Source organism: Dacryopinax primogenitus (assembly GCF_000292625.1).
Source record: "Dacryopinax primogenitus strain DJM-731 SS1 chromosome Unknown DACRYscaffold_11, whole genome shotgun sequence".
Lineage (NCBI taxonomy): Eukaryota > Fungi > Basidiomycota > Dacrymycetes > Dacrymycetales > Dacrymycetaceae > Dacryopinax > Dacryopinax primogenitus.
In genome coordinates this window covers 865,273-886,723 of record NW_024467208.1, presented here as the reverse complement: position 1 = coordinate 886,723, position 21,451 = coordinate 865,273, and the positions used below count along the sequence as shown (strand labels likewise).

Sequence of the window (21,451 nt, the reverse complement as noted above, 5' to 3'; positions counted from 1 at the left end):
ATTGAGAATCTTTGACAAAGCTGAATAGATCATAACGGATGGCATTGGACCGGTGCTTGAGTTTCATGCATCTGAAAATTATCAGCATAACGAAACCGTGCAATACACTGAAACCTACAATACGAGGTGCCGCTGATAATCGTCTGCAGCGCCTGCATTTGCTCTTCATCGAACATATTCTTATCTGTATGCCACGTGTCCTATCATTCCACAGGTGAGTTACATTGTTGTCAGGAAGACAGGGGGCCGTTACCTGATGCGTTCTTCGGAAGTTTGCGGCACACTTGCGTACAGTGGTGGAGATTGGTGGTTTCTCATAACTTTGCTCGGCTAGAACGGGAAGCAGGGAAGGAAGCCAGTTGGGCACCGTGTAAGGATATGCGTCGATGAGGGCCGTCAATCCCAGTACACCTGCATGGAGAACACGCAAAGATGCGCTGTAAACCGCATCTGTCCGCGGAGGAAGTCTGACATGGTGGACCGCGGTCACGAAACGTGCCTGGATCTAACGTGAGTCTTCGTGGTACGATTCGAATATGGGCCTTTGAACCTTTAGATCCAAAATACTGTGGCGTTGTGAACAACGGATTACCCCAGACAATGTTCTTCACGCGAAGCATCAGCTTGAACAAAAGACAACTCATAATGCCACTCACTTCGCCGCCATCTCCCGTACTTCGATGGCTTCATCCTCCAGACATTCTACAAGCACATCCAGTACACGGATGCTGCATTCATCGCTAAGGATGGGCAGCTGTCGGAAGTAGAAAACCTGCATGATAGGTAGTACTTGTAGTCGAACCCTCCATGACTTGGGATAAATTGAATACCCGAACTTTCCAGGAAAGAAAGACTACTCACGGGAGAAGTCCGAACAGCTTCAATAAGGGCATCCATCACTGGTTCAACGTATTGTACAGAAGGGGTGACTGCAGAAAGGATGTAGAGTAAACCAATGGCGTAAGAGCGAAGGTCGGACGAATCCATCAACTCGCTCATGCGTAATGCTTCCTGCCTAGGAAAGGATCGATCTTTAGTCGCGAACTGCCTAATACGAGGAGACTCACATTAAGGGTTGCATGTATGGGTAAATAGAAGGTGCAACACTGCTATGAGCTCGCAACCAGATCCACTTCATAGCTGGATAGATAGTTGGTAACAGCCCCGACGGATGACATAATGATGCTCACCGCTTAGGCCAACTTTGTCATACTCAGATTGATTGACTTTGGGTCCTGACAGGCGTGTTTCTTTCAGTTTTGGTAGGATATCCGCCAGACTTTCAACCCGCTTTAGCTGAGCGGGATTGACAACGGACAACGCATCCACTCCATGCTTCCTACAAGCATCTGCAAAGGTGTGGACATCACTGTACAGTGGGTGCCACTGCAGAATACAATAAGCATAAAAAGGTAGTTGACGCCTTTAGCACTCACTTGGATATTCAAGAAAATTTCAATATTCGCAGCTACTTGCGTGCGCACCTGCACTTCGATCAACAAAGGTCAACAATTGGGGGAGAAGATAGAAGGTACTTCGGCAAATCCCGATCCTAGATTCTTCCACGAGAGGTCGAGGAATCGAGATGTCCAGGGCTCAAATTTCATGGTCCATGCAGCCCCGACAATGCCGGCTGCAGCTACGGCGTTACTGACTAGATATGAATTTAGCCTCAACTAGAAAATGCATACTAAGTGTGGAACTTACTCTTGAAGGCAGACTCGCCAGCGAAGTCGACAGCAAGGCCTCGGTCAATAACAAAGTTAAGCCCAGCGCAACGGCGGGGGTCACGATCCGACAAAACAATGGTCAAGAAGTACTCCCAGTAATTTAAGGTGTCAGGCGTAATACGGTCAAAAATGCCAGGTAGCTTTGGAGTAACCCAATCCCACAGCTGCTTGGTCGATTTCCTTGGCCAATTCTTGCTCCCGCGAAGAACGCCCGCTAACATTTCTGCGGCAGCCCTCTGCTTGAAGCGGTCCTTATCATCCATCATAGGCTCTAACACGGTAATAGCACGTCCCATGGGCTCATCTTCCAAGACCTTGAAGATACGCATGATGAAGCGCACGTTATCGTGCCGTGCGTCTTTGCCGCTGCCACTAGACTCCTGCGAATATAGATTTGCTAGTCTATTGAACCATTGGTCATCGACGACGGCCCGGATAGCGGCAAGTGTTGGATGGCTGTCAGGCTCCCATTCGAACCCGGATTCAATTTCCGGTGCAGGCTTGTAGGCGTCGACCGATGCAGTCATTATTAGAACCCCACTTGGGACCTTGTCATAGAGTGGGCTGGGATAAGAGTGAGAGGACACACGGAGCATTATCGCTGTACCCTCACCCGTGGTTAGATGTCTCATTCTCCCAGAAAGTTTCCGCGCTTGGGTATGGCGCCTTGATTTTCAGCGGGTTCTGGCCCGACTCTATGAACAGCTGCCGCGTGTCTTGGGCCATCGTTCTCAGTTTGATCAATTCCAATACCTTCTCCAGGGCCCTGTTTGTGCGTCAGTGACTTCATTCTATAATATCGCACGGAATCGTACAGTTGAGAATACCGTCTGGTACTAGGGTTATCTGAAGCAACGTTTTTGGCAAACAGCGCTGCTACCTCAGGATTGGTGGCTCGATCTCGCCGTAACAGAACGCGTAAAAAGCGTATTGCCATCTGACCATATCGCCAATGAGTTGTGGGAGCGTTGCCTACAGCGACAATCTTGTCCAACTTGTCCAACATGAGTCCAGGTACCTCAATTCATAGCAGATCACTACGTACGAGATCAATGTAGGCAGACTCTTTTCGCTTCAAGTTCTCCATGGCACACGCCTCAACTGCAGCGATCAATACCTCATTCTCGCCGGCAATCAGACTCGTCAGCCTGATATCATTGACAGCTTTATCCAGGATGGGCAATACGACATGAGGATCCCGCATGACCGTGGCGGATACCGCCTCCGGTAGTGCCGCAAGAACTGGTCTGATGTTAACAGCTGGTCAGAGAGAACCATCTTATCTCACTTTCTTGAGCAATTGAAGATACAAGCTGCTGGATTGAAGGCTTGATGACACCGTCAGCTTCCGTTACATAGAACGCGTCCATGCATTCACGCGCACCTTCTCCTGCCAGGATGACTCAAGGACAGCCATCATGTACCGAGCCTGAAAACGCCAATCTGCGAGACTTCATGAACGAACTTGGGTAACCTAGGCGTGAGGACTCACTCTGAATAACGAAGGCAGCTATGTAGCGTCAGAATCTGCACGCTGTGTAGGATTTGAAGAAACACATACTGGTCGTCTTCTGCCCGAGGACGTGCAACGCTCCTTTCATGCGATCGGGATCTGTGCCCGGATTCAAGGCTTCGAAAACTTTCGGCAGTATGAAATGCGTAGAGCGAACATAAGTCTTACAAGATGTTGGCTTCATAAAATCAAAATGAAGGCTGGCTCACAGTCGAGAGAGCTAAAAGCACTGATTGGCCCGACCTGCAAGTAGATAGATTGTCAATCAGTGAGCAAGACAAGATATTACTGGCACTCACTTCCTGACACGGGTGTAGGGTGAGAGCGAAAATTCTGTGAGCACAGAAATCAACCGATCATCCAGCTCGGATCGCTTCCGGAATAGAGAATGCTGGTACTTCCTAGCCAGGACATGAAGGTATGCTCGTCGAACCCAGATATGCCGGGGGAAGGTCTTCTGTTTAGGCCAGACACGAGTGAGTTCACGGGTGACGTTGTATCGCTTGTGGTCGCTGTCGTATGTGGACCGCTGGACACCGTACTCCGTCATGTATCCATCAATCGCGCGAACGATTTGTGTTACAACATCCTAAGAAACCCTTGAGTGCTCATACCAACCTGACCACGAAAGCTGCTCACAGTGAAATCCTCATTGCCGGAGTTCAGCAAAGACAAGGAAGCACGATGAAGTACCTCGCCCCATGCTTCACGCAGTGCCACAACCTTCTGATATCGTGGATCCTTGGGATCCGTCAAGACAAAGCAGTCTTGTGGGTGTGGACCCTGAGGAGAAAAGTGCTGAAGGTCGACCTTAGGATCCATCATATCCATCCCGCCTTCCTTCGCAGTCTCTTGATACAACGAGCCGAGTCCAGCCCAAGTTGCCTTGGCAGCCGCGGTGAAACGGACAAAATCGTTTCTCCATGCACTGTCGCGAGTTGCGTCCTCAGCCAACAGCGCGTCAAGCTTCTCAGTCAGAGGTTTGATGAGCTTCTCCAGAACATCCAAGATGAAAGCAGTCTCTTCATCGAGCGGCACATGCCACTTGATGTTTACTTCTTCGGCCTTATACGTCTTTCCCCAATACTTGTTGTGCCTCTTCTGAAAGTCTGTAATGAATGAGCACTGAGCCCATCACACCAAATCAGCACCGTACGTGCCTTCACTGTCGAGTTCTTCTGGATTGACAAGATTATACTCTGCAGGATAGACCGTCGAAAGAGCACCCATGACCTTGGTGATGATTCGTGAAGTGTATGAATAGCCTCGTTCACTCTTTGCTTTCTCAATCAAAAGCGCCAAGAGATCTATGACCTCGTCCTTGATCTTCAGCAGCTCCGGGCAGCTGAAATGGAATGCGCCCCTCAGGATAGACAGATCTAGGTACAGGGTCAGATCAGGTATTGAACCCCGGTCAAATTTGCTCACTCCAATGCAGCGCCGTATCACCAGGCACACCCACGCCACTGCTCGTGCTCCGGATACTACTTGCGCCATTCTCGAGCTCCTCTCTGACCCTATTCCTGCAAAGCGGCCAGAAACGCTTGATCGTCTTCCCAGGATCCGCCTTAGCCAAGCTAAGCACGAGGTTGCCCACCGCGCGCACGCCGTTAGAGCGCACAGTTGTCTTCGCGTATTGGTATATCATCTCGAGGACGAAGTCGAACAGCGTGGGCGAGAGGTGCGAACACAGTACATCAACAGAGGATTGGACAGACTTAAGCACGTTGTCTTCCGACTTGCCGCCTGTACGATTGCCCCGCCCGCCCTCTTCGGGCAGGTTCTCGATAAGCGTGAAGACACGTTCGATGTACATCGTTACCCAGTCTTTTCTGAGCTCAGCCATATGCTCTTGAAGGAACTATATGCGCTCACCTGCAAACGCAGCACTGCTATTCTTCAGCGCTCTCTCTTCTTCGGAAATCTCCACTCCATCGAGGTCGACCAAGCTCAGATCGGATATATAGATCTGCTGACAGATAGCCACAACCACCAAAGTGCTACACATTGTCTTCCCCGGATCATTGAGATCGATGCCAGGTAGACACAGCTCAAGCAAAGGAGCAACATGCTTCCCGGCATCTTTCCACAAACTGCCGTTCACCAGAGGCGCCGCTACTGCAGCAGTAGCGCTCATCACTGCAGTCGTCCGGTGCGTCTCGTTGATCACTTCCAAACCCTCATATGCCCGCTCCACAAGTTCAGGCATGATCTCCCCCGGTTCCAGCAAAGCCATGTTACGCAGAGCGAGCTGGGCGTTGAGCACGCTGACAGGATCTTTGGAGAACATCGCTAGCAGTGCGACGGTCTTGAGCGAGCGGACAAGAGAAAGCCGCATGAGTGGGGTGAGCCGCCGCTCAGGTGGCGTTTTGCAGTGCTTTCGCTCTTCTTCTTTCGTACGCTTCAGGAACTCGTACGTAATACGGTTGATGAAGTTTGTCAGGTCGACAGTCCAGACTCCGGCATTAGATGGGTGGAAGAAGGATTCGGTAGAGGTGATGAGTCGATCAAGACTCTCGAGCGCCTTGGACCCACCAAGATAGCCCTTGTTCGCCGCTCCCCCGCCGAGGGAGGCAGGCATTCCACTGGCGATAATGCCGTTCGGAGTAACGGTGCCGCTTGGGCCTGCCCCACTCGTGGCACCCTTTACCGGTCCATCGGGTGCCATGGAATAGACGATGATCTTGGACAGGGACTGGATGGGGGAGCCAGGCCGGTGCAGACGCTGGGCTTTGGTAGATGAGGCAAGGTCAGCATGCGCTGCTGTGCTCGAGGAGCCTGAGGATCCTGCGAGGGGCACATCTGCGCGATATGAGCTGGAAGCAAAGCCTGAAAAGGAGAAACACACTCAATGCCCTCAGGCATTTGCCCATAATCCTCCTCCAAGTCTTGTCCTGCCACATGCCTACACCGTCCTGCCCCTCTCTGATCCGCACCCAGTCCCCACCTTCTCCGCGCTCGTCTGGCTCTATATGGCGCACAGCGAGCGTAGATAGGAAGGAGAGCATCCGCTCGTCGATGATGGCACTGTTTAGGGACTCCCAGATGGTGAGCAGAGGGGGAAGGTAGCGTTCAGGCTCAGTGCGGGGTAGGAGCGCGAGAAGAGGACCCATGTGCAGGAGGTAGGTCTGCACCGGTCATCGGTCAAAGGAAGCAAGTTGCTGAAACAGGGAAGGGACTCACATCGGGAACGGTTATATTCAGCTTTGAAAGGAACGTCTCCAGAAGAGGGGTGATCTCGGAAGCGGGGATGAAGCGGTTAATGTTCCCACACGCATGCAGGTATATGCTTGCCAAGCTCCTGCACCAGCCACATATCAGCCTTCACAACACAACCAGCGACGGTAAAGACTCACGAGGTGGAATCGGCCCTTCGATCAAGCTTATACTCTCTCTGCATCAACTCCCACAGCGGCCTCCAGTCGGGCTGCCAGTCCTCGATCGCGAGGCGCTTCCTATTCTCGATCAAGTTGTACAGACTTGAGGCGAAGGCGTGTATGAGGCGGCCGTCGATGCCGGGGGTAGTGAGGAGGGCATAAAAGAGGGCTGCGAGCTTAGCACGCAAGGGACGGGAAATAGGATACTGGAGCATGTTCCAACTACATTTCGTACATGGTTATCCTACAAGTTGAGAGGCTGGAGGAAAGGAACGTACCACTGCATGATCCCTTCCCAATTAGCGACAAGACCCCAGTCTCTAGCCTTGACAGCATCAAGAATCTTTCCCACGATCTCTCCAAATTGCTGCATCATTTCCTCCTCACTCTCCGGTCGCAGAGGGGTGCTCTCACGGTGAATACGACAGGTCCTAAAGTAGTGTTCGTCGTACTTCGCGTGTATTTGCTCAACCGTGAGATTCTCTTCAGAATCACCTGCTTCTCCGTCGGGCGCACGGTCCCCGGTAGGTGTAGGCACGTCCGTGTCGATCTCCATCTCAGGTTCGCTCACCGGCGTCGCAGGTTCTGAATCCATGTTCTTGGTTGTTAACGTACGCTTCGTTTCCAAATGGTTCTGTTGATTTGCCTGAATAGTGTTATATATGATCGAATGAGAAGGGCCGCGCGTCGGTACACGCAATACGCAGCTGATGAGCACTGTAGAAATGTCGAAGTGTTGAAACTGGTACACGCGTCCCCTTCGAATGTATTGACTAGCTGGTTGCTCCTGATTTGGACCTTACAGATGCCTCCGCGGACCACGCGGACCATCTGCGCCGTCCATCTCGGGCGGCGACAACGACGACTTGCTCGAGCTCGTCGTCTCCCCTGGCAAGAAGACAGCGAGCAATGGCATCCCGCGTAGCCTGGTCACTACTCCGCTCTCCGGTGCTCCCAGTATCCGTGGTGCTCTTCACCGCGCATACATTGTACCGACCTCACGTAGCACTCGATGCACCTCCCAAACCGAAGCGTGCGAAAGAGCCCACCGCGTCAGAGCTCTTTCCTCCTACGCTTCCCCATCCGTCAGGTGCTACGCTCACTCTTCTGGGTACGGGAATACGCACCGTGACGTTCATGCGCATGAAAGTGTACGAAGTCGGTTTCTATGCGGATCTGAGTGAGGTCGCGCTGGAGGAAGGGGAGAAGAGCGCAGCGGAGCGAATGAAGGGACTGCTTGAGGGTGGGGACGTGCTCTTACGCATTGGTGGGTATTGTTCATATTCATCACTCTCTTCTTGTACGAATCTGACCCTCTCGTAGTACCTTCCCGGCGCACGAACTTCACTCACCTCCGGGATGGGTTCATCAAAGCCCTCCAACATCGCGTCGCGCTCCTCCCCTCCCGGCCTCCCGAATCGACCCAGCTCGCAGTAGGAAAGCTCCTCACCCTCTTCCCCAACGCGCCCATGTCCACTACTTCAACACTCGACGTGGCCTATTTCCACCCCGGGCCGACGTCAAGCCAACAGGGTACGCGGGAATGGAAGTCTAATGATGGGAGCAAGGTAGCCCGTTGGAGCTGGAAGAGCGGCAAAACTGAGGGATGGCCCGACGCATGGGTTCTGGTGGGGTGCGATGGGCGGGAGCTTGGGAGGATCGAGGACGGGTGGGTTGCGAGGGAATGGGTGTTGGCGTACTTTGATGCGAGCAGGGAGATCTCGAAAGGGGTGAGTCTTTGATCAGGGTGTAGGCCAGATGCTGATATCGATGACAGCTCAGGGACGGCGTAGGGAAGAGGCTTAATGACCTTGCTAAGGAGGGACCGGCGGTGCCCACTGGAGAAAAGCCCGTCAAGCTCAACTGGGTCTCGTAGCATGAATATGCCTTATGAAGAGAACGCTAATCACCGGAACAATGTACAACAACTTATCTCATTCTGAGCTGCTGATTTATGTCTCATCTACTGTCGATGTCAGATCCTGTCTAGCAATGGAGCATGTTTTCATCTCCTTTCCTTGCTCAATTTCTGGCCGGCAAACCGGCAATGGCCCCGTAAGAATCACCGCCCATTTATTGTGTCTCATGGTGTTCTGTTTTCACCTGGCGGCGTTTCCAGCAATATATCCTATGATGGCGAAAGGATCTCGACGAGGGTGTACAATGACCTTGATCAACGACCAGAAGTCCCGACGGGCGCTTACTCCGGTGAGGATCAACCTGACTTCACTGCTTTGCCTGTTTATTCCAGCAGCAACTCGCTCGAGGAATTCTCCCTGCGTGTCTACTGTTCATCCAATCACACCAGCCCTCCAAACAGTCAAGCCCATCTATTTCACATTCCAAGGGCTACAAGCGCAAAAGCTCAAGAGCGTACAAAAACGAGCCTACATTGGAGTTTCCTGATCCAGCACCAGCCAGCCTTCAGGGTGTCAAACATACACAATCGGCAAAAAATCACAAGTGGTCGAGGAAAGAAGAGGGGGGGGGAAGAAAGGAGCAGAGGAAGAGAAAGGGGAAGGTTAAGAGCAAGAGAAAAAGAAGGGCAAGAAAAAGAAAGACTGTATTTACATATCCTCAGAGGTGTATCCCATGCGCGGTATCCTCAAAAGCCCGCATCGAAACCCAAATGTCAGAACCCATCGACCTATACGTCCTCTTCCTCCAGTTCCTCCTCTTCTAGCTGTTCGCTCCCCGCCTCCTCCCCAGAAGCGAGCTTATACATCCCCTCCTCCCTCCTATCGAGCGGTACCTCCTTAACGAACCAAACGAGCGCAACTGCCCCGATCGCCAGGGCGCCGTTGAGCAGGAAGACAGCGCGCAGTGAGGCAGTGTAAGCTCCTATACTGGCTTGCCTAAGCTCGGGGGACAAGTCCAGGATAGCGGTCGCGTTCCGCCTGACTTCGGAGATGATCTCGGCTGGGGAGAGCGAATTGGACGGAGGGAGCGAGGAGATGCGCTGCAGGAGCTCGGAGGAGAGCACCGACTGCTGTACTGCGGAGGAGATAGCCATGCCTATGAGGTTTCCTAGGGATTGGGAGAGGAAGCGGATCGAGGTGATCTGTGCTATCTCGGTGCGTTTTATCGTTGACAGGATGGCGACTGTGCTTGAGTTAGCGTTGTTTCGCAAGGCAGAGCATGGGAGACGTACTGAACAGCGTGCCGTTGAACCCGCTACTACCAAATCGCTGGGGCATGAGGATGACCCAAGTCCACCCCTCCCACGTATGCTCGCCAAACGTGCTGAGCAAGAAGCACGGCACAAACTGCAAGACCCCCAGGCCGAGGAGTATCCCCCGGTACTTGCCTACCGTGCGCAGGTAGATTCCGGATGAGATCCCACCCAGTGCGGAGGCGACGGTGTTGGGGATGAGGTGTAGACCGGCGAGGGAGGCAGAGTTGGAGCGGACGATCTGGAGTAGCATGGGGAAGAAGAGACCGAGTGCTGCGTTCATACGTCCGTTCAGGGCAGTTCGGAATTAGGGTAGAGGGAGAACGAGAACATACAGATCATCGCTGCCGCTGCGAGCCAGACGCTGCTGAACGACGCTACCCTTTCCCAGGAATTGAACAGCGCCAACTGGACCACTGGTTCCTCGGCCCGCTTCTCGACCCACAAGAACGCGCCTGTGCATATCGCTGCTAGTAGCGCTGTCCCCCAGACCCAGGGGTGCGAGAAGGGAAGGTCCTCGTTTGTCTTGAACGCTATTGAGAACACGAGCGCTCCGATGCCTGTTATGAGTAGGAAGGAGCCGAGCCAGTCTATGCGCTTTGATACTGCGGCCCAGGACCCCGTTTGACCGGGGACGACGTAGTTCACGGAGAGGGATAAACCGAGCATGATGAGTACCAGCGGGGGGACTTGTACTGCTTGGTGTTAGTGAGAGTGGAGAAGAAGAAACAGAGGACGGACAGAGGAAGGCCCATCTCCAGCCGAGAGTGTCCGCAACTACACCGCCATATACCCCTCCTAGGCCCGAGCCGACTGCCCAGCAGACAGAGCCGACACCGTTGAGCAACCCCCTGGTGCGCAGGGTCACCACATCGGAAATGATGATAGAGCCTAGCATGCCTGACCCTCCTCCGCCTGCACCTTGCAGCTGTTACGGTCCTTGTCAGGTGCTTAGGAGCAAGGGGGGAATGAAGGACGCACAAGCCGAGCAACGATGAGCGTGTTCATACCACCCGCGACGCCACACAGAGCGCTCCCAGCCGCGAACAGCGCTAAACCGCAAACGACGGCCCACCTCCTCCCGAGGACATCACTCAGTTTCCCATATATCGGCGTGCAGCAGGCTACGCTCAGCAGGTAAGCACTGTTTAACCACGCGGCGCGGTTGAGCTGCTGGAAGCCGCTTGCTATGGGCGTTGCGAGTGTTGCTACTACGGTACTGTCGATGCCGTAGAAGAGGGTTGCGGTGTAGAGCAGGGTGAGGATGATCGCTGTACGACGGGGGGAGAGCTCGTCCGGTCCTGGTAGCCGCTCCGTGTGCTTTTCCTGCTGTCGACGAGACGGTGGGTAGCTAGGCGCCGGTTCTGGAGAGAAGTGCTTGTCCCTGCATTCTGTTGTGTGCGTCTCGCTGCCTGAAGTGTAGGCTGGCGGTGGGGAATAAGACTCGTTGTTTGCTGTTGCGTCTGAGGGAGAACCTGGAGGTGTCGATGTATCGATTGAGCTGAGGAGTGCGACCGTCGTTGGAGAACGCAAGTGCTGATGAGGTCGTTTTGCCATATTCGTCGCCTAGTCCGTTGAAAATCCTGCTGTCTAATATGTACAGAAATGTACAAAAGTGTTCTCTTGTGAACACTAACAAGAATGAAGGTGGTAGTCCGGGTACAAGGAGTGAAATGGTATAACCCCTGCCACTAGTTTACATTTACTTCTCTCCTGAGCGGGAAAATGCCGCATCGGAAAGTTGAATACATTTCGTCGAAAGACGCAATAATAACTCCCGTCCTATCATAATATTTATTCCTCCAATCATCGCCATCATTGATCACATCAAATCACATAACAATCGTTCACACACACTCGGTCTCGCCCATATTCACTAATGAATATCACCTGATTAATACACTAACTCATTCACACCTATCAATATCTTCAAAGTATCCCACATGGAGCAGAAAGTCGTGTGATCTATCGGCAACCGCTATTATTGGCTCCTCCCAGGTCCACACTCGAACATGCGCCTCTCTTCCCAGGAGTGCTTTCCCGTACGCGAACACAGTTTCCGTACCATCTATCAGTATCTGGGCAGGTTCCTATCTCGACGTTACCTGAATATTCTGTTACATGGCCTGATCTCCCTGCCACGCAACAGTCGCCCAACCCAACTTCTAACCACCTCCAACTGCTTTAGTTGGCCTATCACGCCCTGGATATCCCCTCGGCCCGATTCTTCTTGTGCGAGAGCACGTGTACACGGGGGCAAACTTTTGGCTGGCATGTCAATTAATGCTCCACTTTTGTCTGAGAAATCTAGACTGGCATATTACCTTGTGTTAAACTGGACGATATACTGCGACTCATTGTTTTTCGAAGGGCAAATTTTGGTTAAATTTCCGGAAGGGGGAGCGCATCGTTAGCCACCTAGATTTGAAAAAAGTAGATCCAAAAGAAAAGGGAACAAAGCATAGTTAGATCTTCCTGTAACAAGGCGGGCCTGCAGCGTTATAAGTTGGTCTTACGGGAATGCAGAGGTGTTAAGCCGTTCGAAATCAGAGGCAATTTTGTGCGTGGATGAAGAATGACTTCGCTCGACCTTTGGCGGTGTCCCACGAAAATATGGCAACAAAACGACCTACTGTGCTCTCGTCTAGCGCGACCTGCATATAGAAGGGCGCCCCGCCCAGTCCTGGGACCTTGGTCGAGTCACTGACATTGACAGACCGCACACTTGCTACAAGCAATCTGTAGTCATAATTGTTCTAATCATACATCATACAGTTAATGGCCATGGACTATACGGTAGAAAACACTTTCGAGAGAAGAATACGTTATCATTAAGCGTTTGGAGCAGATACGCTAAGTTCGGATTCCTTGTCGTTGTCTTTTTCCTTTTCCAGTCGCTGTGCTCAATCGGGTGCAATACGTTCGAAAAGATGGGACGACAGCAGTCCTCGATAACTCTTTCTTATTGCAAAGGTCCCCAAAGTTAGCATGATATTTCTTCACTTCCGAATCCGATCCGGAACAAGACCTAATGCGCCATCTGACCAGGCCAAAACACATGCCACACCTCGGGGAATCTGTACCCTAAAGCACTAAGTTACCAAATCACCCAGCTAACGTACAACAAAAGAGTGGTCTGAATTGCCTCCCTCAGTGATTAATGACACTGTTTGAACCGTCCCCTCCTGCTCCTACAAACACCCCCCGCCCCTCTCCCCTTCGTCTTCAGCTCCGCTGGAGATGCACGCACCGCGCGCAACCCAAGCCCTATGAGAGGAAAACGAGCCCCGCCAGGATCAACCCCGCCATCATCACCCACCCCCCCAGGCGCACCCGCACCGCCCGCGCAGCACTAGCGGCGCTAAGCCCGTTCATATCCGGGTTCACGTCCGTATACTGCCCACAAAGCCCGCTCCCCCTCAGGTCATTAGTCCGCATGAAGATGCTCGCATGTCCTCCGGAGGAATAATCTACCAACAACGTCCCTTCTGAGCCTGAGGTCACTTGTTTGCAGTAGAGGATCTCGGTCAGCGGCTGGCCGGCCATGAACCCGGTGTTGAATATCCCCATCGTGGCGTTCACGGGTGGAGATCCGCGGTTGGTCATCACCGCTACCAGAGGCCCACGAGCGATCGCGACTTCGTTACTGGACGTACCGAGGACAGTAACGTTAGACGTCAGAAAATCAGGCGCGTTCGCGATGAGGAAATTGCGTAGCTGGTTCAGGGTAGCCGTAATCTGGTAGGTGGTGGTATTGGCGTACCCTGTGGGCCAGAGCGGCTCGCGGTTGTACGGATCGGCGTTCCCCCGCAGCCCTTGTTCCTGCCCGTAGTAGACGATCGGGATGCCTCCGGCTAGGAACTGCCAGACCATGGCGTTCCACAGAGATTGGGGGTCGACGGAGAGGTTTGCCCAGCGCGGGTTGTCCTGGTTCTCGAGGAACGTGCCGAGGACGGACATGTCCTATTCCAGGGTTAGCTACATGCGCTCGGGAATGCAGGGGGAAGGCTCACTTGGTACAGCTCTTGACCCTGGTGCAGGCCATCAACGAGCCCGGAGATGTTCCCCGGCCCGGGGATGGTGAATGCCGAGACGAGATAATCATAAATAGGATAATCGAGTACCGATGCAAGTGCTCCAGGGCCTTGATACCCCGCGTTGTACGGGACGTCGCCGCCAAACACTTCGCCCATACAGAACACGCCTGCGGCAGAACAGAACCCGGGCCAGAAATCCTTGCGCACATGCTTGGCAGCGTCGATTCGGAGCCCGTCGATCTGGTACTCCTGGACGAGGGAGGCGATCCAGGTGTTGTAGATGTTGATCACGTCCTGATTCTCTGTGTTTACGTCCATGAGCGCGACGACCGTGTCTCCCAGCCAGCAATGCTCGATGCTCGTCTGGTTGGAGAAGTCGATCGGGCAGTAAGGGTGGTACATATCCGTTGATGTGAAGGCAAACTTGGATAGGTCAGGGTCGGTGTAGTTCAGGGTTATGACGTTGTTAGCGACGATGTCGACCATGAGGTACATGCCCCGTGCGTGGAGGGCGTTGGAGAGAGCTTTGAGGTCGTCTGGTGTTCCCATACGCGGGTTGAGTGCAGTCACGTCTGTACGAATCAGCATGAGCTGTCTCAACCCGTAAAGAGAACTCACTCTGACTCCAATACCCATGGTACGCATCCCCATACGGTGTCCTTGGTCCATCATAGTTCTCGCTCACGGGCGATATCCAGATGGCCGTGAAGCCCATACCCTGGATATAGTCCAGGTTGGAGATGATCGATTGCCATGTCCCGCCGCACCAGGTTTGGTCGCCAGGATTGCAGTTGGGGTTGGGGACGGTGAGGAGGTTGGGGGAGGAGGGGTCGGGAAGAGCGAAGCGGTCTGTTATTATTCTGTGCATATCCTTTGGTCAGAGTGTTCGCGGCGAAGGGATGGAGGACGCACTGGTAGATAGAACGCGAACGCCATTGTTCAGCTGTTGCTGCGTGTGCGGAGGTAGGGAAGAGGGAGAAGAAGAGAAGAGTAAGAGAGAGGAGGGATGTGATGAAAGCGAAAGAGTGCATGAGAGTTGGACAAAGGAAGGTAGATGCCTGTTGGCGAGTGGGGCGCTGCTGGAGCGGAGAGAGCGCAAAGAGGTGAAGTGCAGCAGAGATGGGGGTATTGTAGTTGTTTGCACGCGGGGATGCGACGCCAAGATGCGTTTCAGAAGAGCAGAAGGTGGACCACGCTGGTGTCCGCCCTAGTGAGTACTAGTTGACTAGCACGGTGAATGAAGAGACCAAACGAATGTTGCCTGCCAGTGAAGAGGAAGGAAGAGAGGAGTGACCCATTCCCCTCCCACACACGAGACGATGACCAGACATTTTCTCCGAGTGTCAGCACTACCACACAAACAGCGAGAATGCCGTTACCCAGAGCAGGAGACACCCACCCACAAGGTCGTCGATGTCCCATTCCGGCAAACGGCCCTCAGTAATTGATCCCGCACCGGACCTCACCATGCGACGTGCTCCGTTTCTCCCTTCCTCACCTTCTGTCCGCGTGACACACTTGGCGACACTTCCCTGCGATGGGTTTCATCAGTCTATATAAGGTGTTTACATTCCAGTCTCAAATGGAATGATCAATTATCCTCGACCCTCGACCCGCGACCCCAAACCCATACATCCATCACCACAGAAGACAGATTGTAAACCCAGCCAAGCTAGTTAACCCAAGCATCCCTCACTCTCTACTCGAACCCTGCACCCTCTCAAACGTAACATCGCGATATTTCCGCCTTCCTTCCGTTCCATCCATCATTACTACCACGTGTCCCATCCACCAGTTTTTCGCTCCCGCTGACAGGTGTGGGGAAGGAGGTGGGGGAGAGCGTTAACAGCATCCGAGAGAGCACGTGAGACGCGCCTTTCTACGGAAACTTTCTGCTGAACGACGAGCCATACGGACTGTTCATATTCGCTGCTAAGCGGTCCATTCTCTGTTAGATGTTCCCTTCCTCGTACTCGCCCTGTTTCACTATGGCAATCCTATACGATGATCCAGGGGTATGTGGTTGCATGGGGATGAGCGCGACACCGTGCCCGACTTGAGAATGTCGATCTTCGTAATCCTTTCAGTCCGTCCGTGCCTTTCAGCCGTTCCCACCTCTGCCGGTCGAGGTACGAGGCACACAGTCGGTCCGAGGAATAAATACGCAGGGATGAATATTCTGTTCTGGAGCAGTGTACTGCCTTGAATCTGGTTGTGCCTGGGGATACTCGATCTCTCTCGACTGGATGGTGGCTTGCTCTGTGTGTTCGGCGTCTGATTTTCTTGAACGATACAGAATTCTTGGGCATTAATATTGACCTAGTGATTGGGATCGGCACTGCACATTGAGATCTTGTATCTGAAACGCTACCAGCTGCAATCGTGTTCTTGGCGAATCTAGCAATATTGATGAGCTCTCTTCAAGAGGATCATGCGATTGCGGGGGACCAGAGGGATCGTTCATCTCTTCCGCACGTTTTGGACGAGCGGTTGCGTCTTTATCTGACTTGATGCTGTCCGTCTATGATGCATGATCGGTGGATTCGCCATCTGATGCATGTGGTTGTGATCCCAAACAGACCATGCCTTCATTCCAATGTCCGTACCTCGGGATACCAATCCAAGCACCTTCCACCCTCCACCTTCTCCACTCTCTACATCTCCCTCGTCGGCTCCAACTCCTCATGTACCCCATTCACGCTCACCCACGTCATCCTCCTCCACTTGTCCGCTTCCCCCGTCGCCTCCCGATAATGCTTTATGGCCAGTACCATCTGTTCCGCGCATTTGTGGGGTGAGATCCCTCCCACGCCCGTGCCCAAGCCGCTCATGACCACTGTTTCTATCTTCCCCTCCCCAGGAGCGGAATTATGTGCATCAAGCGAGAGGAGTAGGTTCCACATACACTCGTACACTATCTCCCTCTGCCAGTCGATCCGCTCCGGCACGCGCATCGTAGGCAGCACAGCGACGTACTTGCACTTGAGGACATTCTCCTCCCCGCAGAGCCCTTCAAGCAGAGGCACGAGCGTACATTGTCCGGGGGAGATGTACCCTCTGTAGTGGGTGTACAGATGTGCCTGAACAACACGGATCACGGGCATCATATCTCCCGGAGAGATAGCGCGAGCGATGTACAGGTCGATCCTACGCGGCTATCAGCTGCAGCAGGGCAAGAACACCTCTGACCGCGCGCACCCGCCGTCCATGATCCCATACGAATTGGCAGGAGAGACAACGCAGTCGTACGTTCCGGCATCGCGGATATCTTTCTGCAGCAGGGTGACGCACGACCCTATCGCCCCTGGGAGGTACTTGTCCAACGCCGTCTTCCACGCCTCGTGCAGCTCACCCTGTCTGTCCAGAAGCGTAAAATGGATCCCTGTAGCCATTGGCTACGTACAGGCTACGGCTGGGGAATGGGATGCTGAGTGTAGAGTTGAGTACGCATGGTCTGCGGGCCCGATACCGATTCTGAGGCTTGTCATCGCCACGCCACGAGTTGATGGATCTCACGTGCGAGGGCGGTCCGAGGAAAGCTAGCGCTATCTTGAGCGCTCTCGGTCCTGATTCGTTATTATGCATTCCAACGACCACGAAGACAGATGTCAAGGACACGCTGCATGGTGCTATTTGAGAGCTCGGGCGCTGTGCATGTCTTTGACGAATGTTGGACGCGCACAAGAGGGACGGTGAGCTAATCACAGTGGACAGCCCCAAGTCGCCGTTGCGTGCATACTCCCGGTCGTAGGGCCGAGGGTTGATGAGAGAATATTTGCTGGATGTCGGAAGATAGTACTTGCGTTGAATAGGTACGCCTTCATTTCAAGTTCCGACTTTAGGCGCGCGTTAAAGTGTGATTCCAGCCATGGTAAGCCGAACATCTGGGTTTCCAAGGATATGCAAACATGAGGGCTCGGGATATTGGGCGCATTACACGTTCCTTCAACATGTGCCTACGGTCTATCCTAGCAAACCCGATCCAAACTCCGACTAGCTGGCGACTGCGTGTAACCCCTGCGACATCGGGTCATTGTCAACATGGCACTATTTGTGTCCTTGGGGTTTGTTCGTCCTTGGACAGCCATTGTATTGTGAGTATATATAATTGTTAGAGTCGGTATACGGAGCGCTGTGAGTACTGATACTCTTAAGGACTTGGATTGCTCTTTGTTTCTTCGCACCGGAACCACCAGCATCTTTCAGGATATACCCCTCCATCATCATGCCACGCACATTCGGTTACGCGCCTACCGAGTAAGTTTATCAGCCCCATGTTCTTCTCAGCTGATTCTAACTTGATTGGACTTCCAACAGCGCCCCAAGCATTAAGACGGTAGTCCTGCGTGGCAAAGTACCTGTTGATCCCGATTCATCCTACGTCCGTATGTATGTTTTCCCTTTCGTGTTTCTGTTTCACTCTGATCAATGTCTAGATACACACCAAGTTTATGTCGATGACACTGGAGAAGTCTACGATGCGCTGCTCACGCGAACTGACATTGATGTCAACGCAAACAGGTCCTATTTGCTGCAGCTTCTGCACCCCATCACCGACCGGGAGTCTGTTATCCTACATACACGTTGGACCAGGGTGGGGGGGAGGGGACAATATCAAGACAAGGGACCGTGGAAGCCTGCACTCGCGGTGGAGGAGTTCCGAAAGCAATTCAAGAAGAAAACAGGATTTTCGTGGGAAGACAGGAAGATGCCACCGAATATTGGGAAGGAGGGTGCGTGCAATTGTTAACGTTATGGTGTTTCTTGTCCTCTGGCTGACCCGCCGCGTCGCCCATAGGGGAGTACAACCTTTGTGGTGAGTGTTATAATATGTGTTGCTTTCCACTCTAATGTCAAAGCGATTGCGACAGCGCGTGACTTTGATCATTCTGGACCTGAAGAAGCAGCTTCTCCAGTGGACAGTGAATACGTGGAAGGTACGTAAAAGACAACGACATGGATGCGTTCTGAACTCAAGATCGCAGACGGCATGAGATCTCCTGCCCTGCAAGAGCTCATGAAACTGATCTTCAACGTCCCGTACATGGACGCAACCCTCTCGTCCTTCTCGTATGATCAAAAGAAGGCGCCTCTGGGCAAGATGTCGACATCTATACTGTTGAAAGGGTTGGAGGAACTGAGGAAGATCAGCGAGGCGATTGCTCAGCCGGATACGAAGGCAATCAACGAAAAGGGCGGCCTTGAAGCGGTATGCCTGCAGTATAGCAGTCGGTATTACACGTACATTCCCCACCTGTTCGGTCGTACCCGACCCGAAGTTATCAATACTCAACATCTGCTCCAGCAGGTGAATTTGGCCAGAGGTGCTTGTAATATGTTGTTCATCCTTTGCTCAGGAACTAAATCTTATTGATGCGCTTAGCGACATGGAGGTTACTTCAAAATTACTCTCGGATACTCTCTTGCACTTCGGCGAAGGGGATGCTATGAAACGGTTTGACATGCAGCTCGCTTCGCTCCAACTGAAGTACATCGCTCCTCTCGCAAAGGACAGCACCAAATTCCAAGGCATTGCCAAATATAATATGCCAGAGACACGCATGGTACTGCGGAGAACTTCGGAGCTGAGGTGGTGGATGTGTTCCGCATCGAGAGAAAGGGCGAACAGGAGGCTTGGGAGGCTGCTGGTTGGCCAATGGAAATAAGATGTTGCTGTGGCACGGTGAGACCTTTGTCTCGAGCATGTTACAGCCTTAACATAAAGCAGGTTCTCGCGCGACCAACTTCGGAGGGATCCTCAAACAGGGCTTGCGTATCGCCCCGCCCGAAGCCCCTAGCTCTGGATCGAAGTTTGGCAAGGGTGTCTATTTCGCAGACATGATGTGCACTTCTGTCGAGTACTGTCACTCGGAGCTTTCGGGCAACACTGGCCTCTTCCTGCTGTGCGAGGTCGCGGTAAAGCCCTTTTTCGAGGTGAGCCAGGATGACTTTACCGCGGGAGAGAAGTGTTCCAAAGCGAGCGCATTGTGAGTTTTCTCTTTCTCGCCTACGTTCGCAGATGCTTGAATGGCGCAGGGCGACCAAGGCGCTGGGTAAAACGGCTTCTGATATATGGATCGACGCTGGTGTGACTCTAGACCGGGACGAATTGAAGGGTGCCATCATGCCCGGCGGACGGGGGAAGGCCGCCGATATACAGGATTGCCGTCTTGAATACAACGAGATAAGCATCGAGCACAATTGCGACCGAGTAGAGGCTGAGGAGCAAACAGTATGTGGTTTACCAGACGCATCAAATCAGGCAGCGGTACTTGGTGCGGTGCAAATTCCCTCCAGCGGAGAAATCCAAATAGAGCAGTTGAGGTTGATGCTTTCATTCACGCCCCTGTAGCGTAAACTGTGTGCTTCGGATTTGGCTCGGTAGAAGTTGTAGAACGCCGGGAGATCCTGGTGACGAGTAATTAATCATAATACAGCAAGCCCCTTTCAGCGAGGTCTATGTGACCTTTGTCATTTGGATTCCAACCGCAGAAGGATAGACTAGACGACACCAGAGAGTCATCACACGTCCATCATTCAGATCCAACACGAAAGGAGACGATCCTCACGCACGGAGAGCGAAACCCGAAAGAGAGGAAGTAAGCAAGAGAATACCTCTGCAGCCCATCACAATCGACCTCTAATAGTCGTTTGCTCATACTGTAGCAGGTATGACGCAGACGTGGATAAATGACGGGGACGAAAGGCGCAACGAAGGGTTTTCGAGAATAAGATGGGAGAGCAGGGCTTGGCGGGCCCGCTTGTTAACCTGCACAATATGCCGGGAAATCAGAGATAAGAGAGCTGGCAAGAACAACCAAGACCCCGAATATAGGAAGCAGGATCCCAAGGGTAAAACGAGCTCAGGCAGGCTCCAGAGCTACTAGCTTGGGTTGAGGAAGTTCCGGAGGAGAGAATTAGGACAAGTGACCAGAGCTGAAGCAGGTTCATTGATGCCCGAGCGCTGCATCTGATCTAATCGTCGTTGACCGGGTATCAACCAACCCACCCTGGTGAAGGTGTGCCAGGACTTGGACAACCAGTATCCTAGAAATCTATCGGGTAACCGGCAAGGGAACCAAGGTGAGATGCAGACAAAGGTGAGAGAGAATGGGTGAGAAATATAATGCAAGATCATACAGACCCCACCATCCGCAAACGTCCTTACCGTCGCGCACAGTTAGTCCGGATGGGCGAAGTGGGAGGTACGCACAAGGCTGGGGACGTCGGACATGCTAGGAATGACAGGGTCATATGACCAGACAGCAGGTAGAAGGGGGAGCTGAGGAAACAGCCAGGGATGCGGAAGATGCAGCAGGAGCAGTTGAACCCAATGAGCCCCAAATCCTGCAACAGAACCGTTGCGGGGTGAGCATCACTGGTGCATGGAGGACAAAGGCTGGACATTGGGGACTTTCTCCTCCGCTCTTGTCGTAAATGTCGAGATTAGAGACAGCGGAGATAAGGAGATTAGAGAGGATATGGGACAGGATGATGCAGGATCTTGGGAAACCGACTGGCATGGTGCGTCTATGCAGATTGAGTTATCATGCCCCAGCAGAGGGATAGTTCACGGGAGAAACGCAAGCAGGGAAATGACAAAGAAATGCAGAGACAAGAGG

General features: G+C 52.9%; 7 protein-coding genes across 7 annotated transcripts; 2 read left to right on the top strand and 5 right to left on the bottom strand.

The window, feature by feature from the left end:
- On the bottom strand, positions 1–7,303 carry DACRYDRAFT_95335 (uncharacterized protein). The gene is made up of 28 exons (XM_040777288.1): positions 6,899–7,303; positions 6,600–6,842; positions 6,427–6,544; positions 6,092–6,371; positions 5,119–6,045; positions 4,672–5,070; positions 4,404–4,622; positions 3,883–4,352; positions 3,543–3,832; positions 3,453–3,486; positions 3,292–3,406; positions 3,223–3,240; positions 3,115–3,173; positions 3,019–3,058; positions 2,776–2,972; positions 2,546–2,724; positions 2,344–2,496; positions 1,708–2,294; positions 1,536–1,654; positions 1,437–1,484; positions 1,191–1,386; positions 1,068–1,140; positions 862–1,015; positions 657–811; positions 551–605; positions 254–499; positions 119–200; positions 1–71 (listed from the first exon to the last, which is right to left on the bottom strand). The coding sequence occupies exons 1-28, from the start codon at positions 7,213–7,215 to the stop codon at positions 64–66; spliced, it is 5,781 nt and encodes a 1,926-aa protein (XP_040628048.1). The 5' UTR covers positions 7,216–7,303; the 3' UTR covers positions 1–63.
- Positions 7,304–7,515: 212 nt separating this feature from the next.
- DACRYDRAFT_116954 (uncharacterized protein) lies at positions 7,516–8,575 on the top strand. The gene is made up of 3 exons (XM_040770290.1): positions 7,516–7,887; positions 7,944–8,350; positions 8,398–8,575. The coding sequence occupies exons 1-3, from the start codon at positions 7,530–7,532 to the stop codon at positions 8,494–8,496; spliced, it is 864 nt and encodes a 287-aa protein (XP_040628047.1). The 5' UTR covers positions 7,516–7,529; the 3' UTR covers positions 8,497–8,575.
- Positions 8,576–9,091: 516 nt separating this feature from the next.
- DACRYDRAFT_100628 (MFS general substrate transporter) lies at positions 9,092–11,349 on the bottom strand (the record flags this gene model as incomplete). The annotated part of the gene is made up of 5 exons (XM_040767475.1): positions 9,092–9,722; positions 9,772–10,065; positions 10,128–10,487; positions 10,534–10,720; positions 10,774–11,349. The coding sequence occupies 5 exons, from the start codon at positions 11,347–11,349 to the stop codon at positions 9,268–9,270; spliced, it is 1,872 nt and encodes a 623-aa protein (XP_040628046.1). The 3' UTR covers positions 9,092–9,267.
- Positions 11,350–13,059: 1,710 nt separating this feature from the next.
- DACRYDRAFT_53804 (glycoside hydrolase family 13 protein) lies at positions 13,060–14,860 on the bottom strand (the record flags this gene model as incomplete). The annotated part of the gene is made up of 4 exons (XM_040775204.1): positions 13,060–13,755; positions 13,806–14,401; positions 14,448–14,689; positions 14,742–14,860. The coding sequence occupies 4 exons, from the start codon at positions 14,858–14,860 to the stop codon at positions 13,060–13,062; spliced, it is 1,653 nt and encodes a 550-aa protein (XP_040628045.1).
- A 1,188-nt stretch (positions 14,861–16,048) lies between these two features.
- Positions 16,049–16,471, bottom strand: DACRYDRAFT_22917 (uncharacterized protein). The gene is made up of 2 exons (XM_040773015.1): positions 16,436–16,471; positions 16,049–16,379 (listed from the first exon to the last, which is right to left on the bottom strand). Exon 2 carries the CDS (start codon positions 16,291–16,293, stop codon positions 16,138–16,140), a length of 156 nt encoding a protein of 51 aa, XP_040628044.1. The 5' UTR covers positions 16,294–16,379; positions 16,436–16,471; the 3' UTR covers positions 16,049–16,137.
- A 12-nt stretch (positions 16,472–16,483) lies between these two features.
- DACRYDRAFT_53696 (macro domain-like protein) lies at positions 16,484–17,221 on the bottom strand (the record flags this gene model as incomplete). Its single annotated transcript, XM_040775192.1, has 2 exons — positions 16,484–16,976; positions 17,028–17,221. 2 exons carry the CDS (start codon positions 17,219–17,221, stop codon positions 16,484–16,486), a joined length of 687 nt encoding a protein of 228 aa, XP_040628043.1.
- An 833-nt stretch (positions 17,222–18,054) lies between these two features.
- DACRYDRAFT_108476 (uncharacterized protein) lies at positions 18,055–20,181 on the top strand (the record flags this gene model as incomplete). Its single annotated transcript, XM_040768656.1, has 10 exons — positions 18,055–18,086; positions 18,147–18,214; positions 18,266–18,562; positions 18,628–18,645; positions 18,701–18,766; positions 18,815–19,137; positions 19,187–19,317; positions 19,383–19,477; positions 19,558–19,816; positions 19,866–20,181. 10 exons carry the CDS (start codon positions 18,055–18,057, stop codon positions 20,179–20,181), a joined length of 1,605 nt encoding a protein of 534 aa, XP_040628042.1.
- Positions 20,182–21,451: the final 1,270 nt, after the last annotated feature.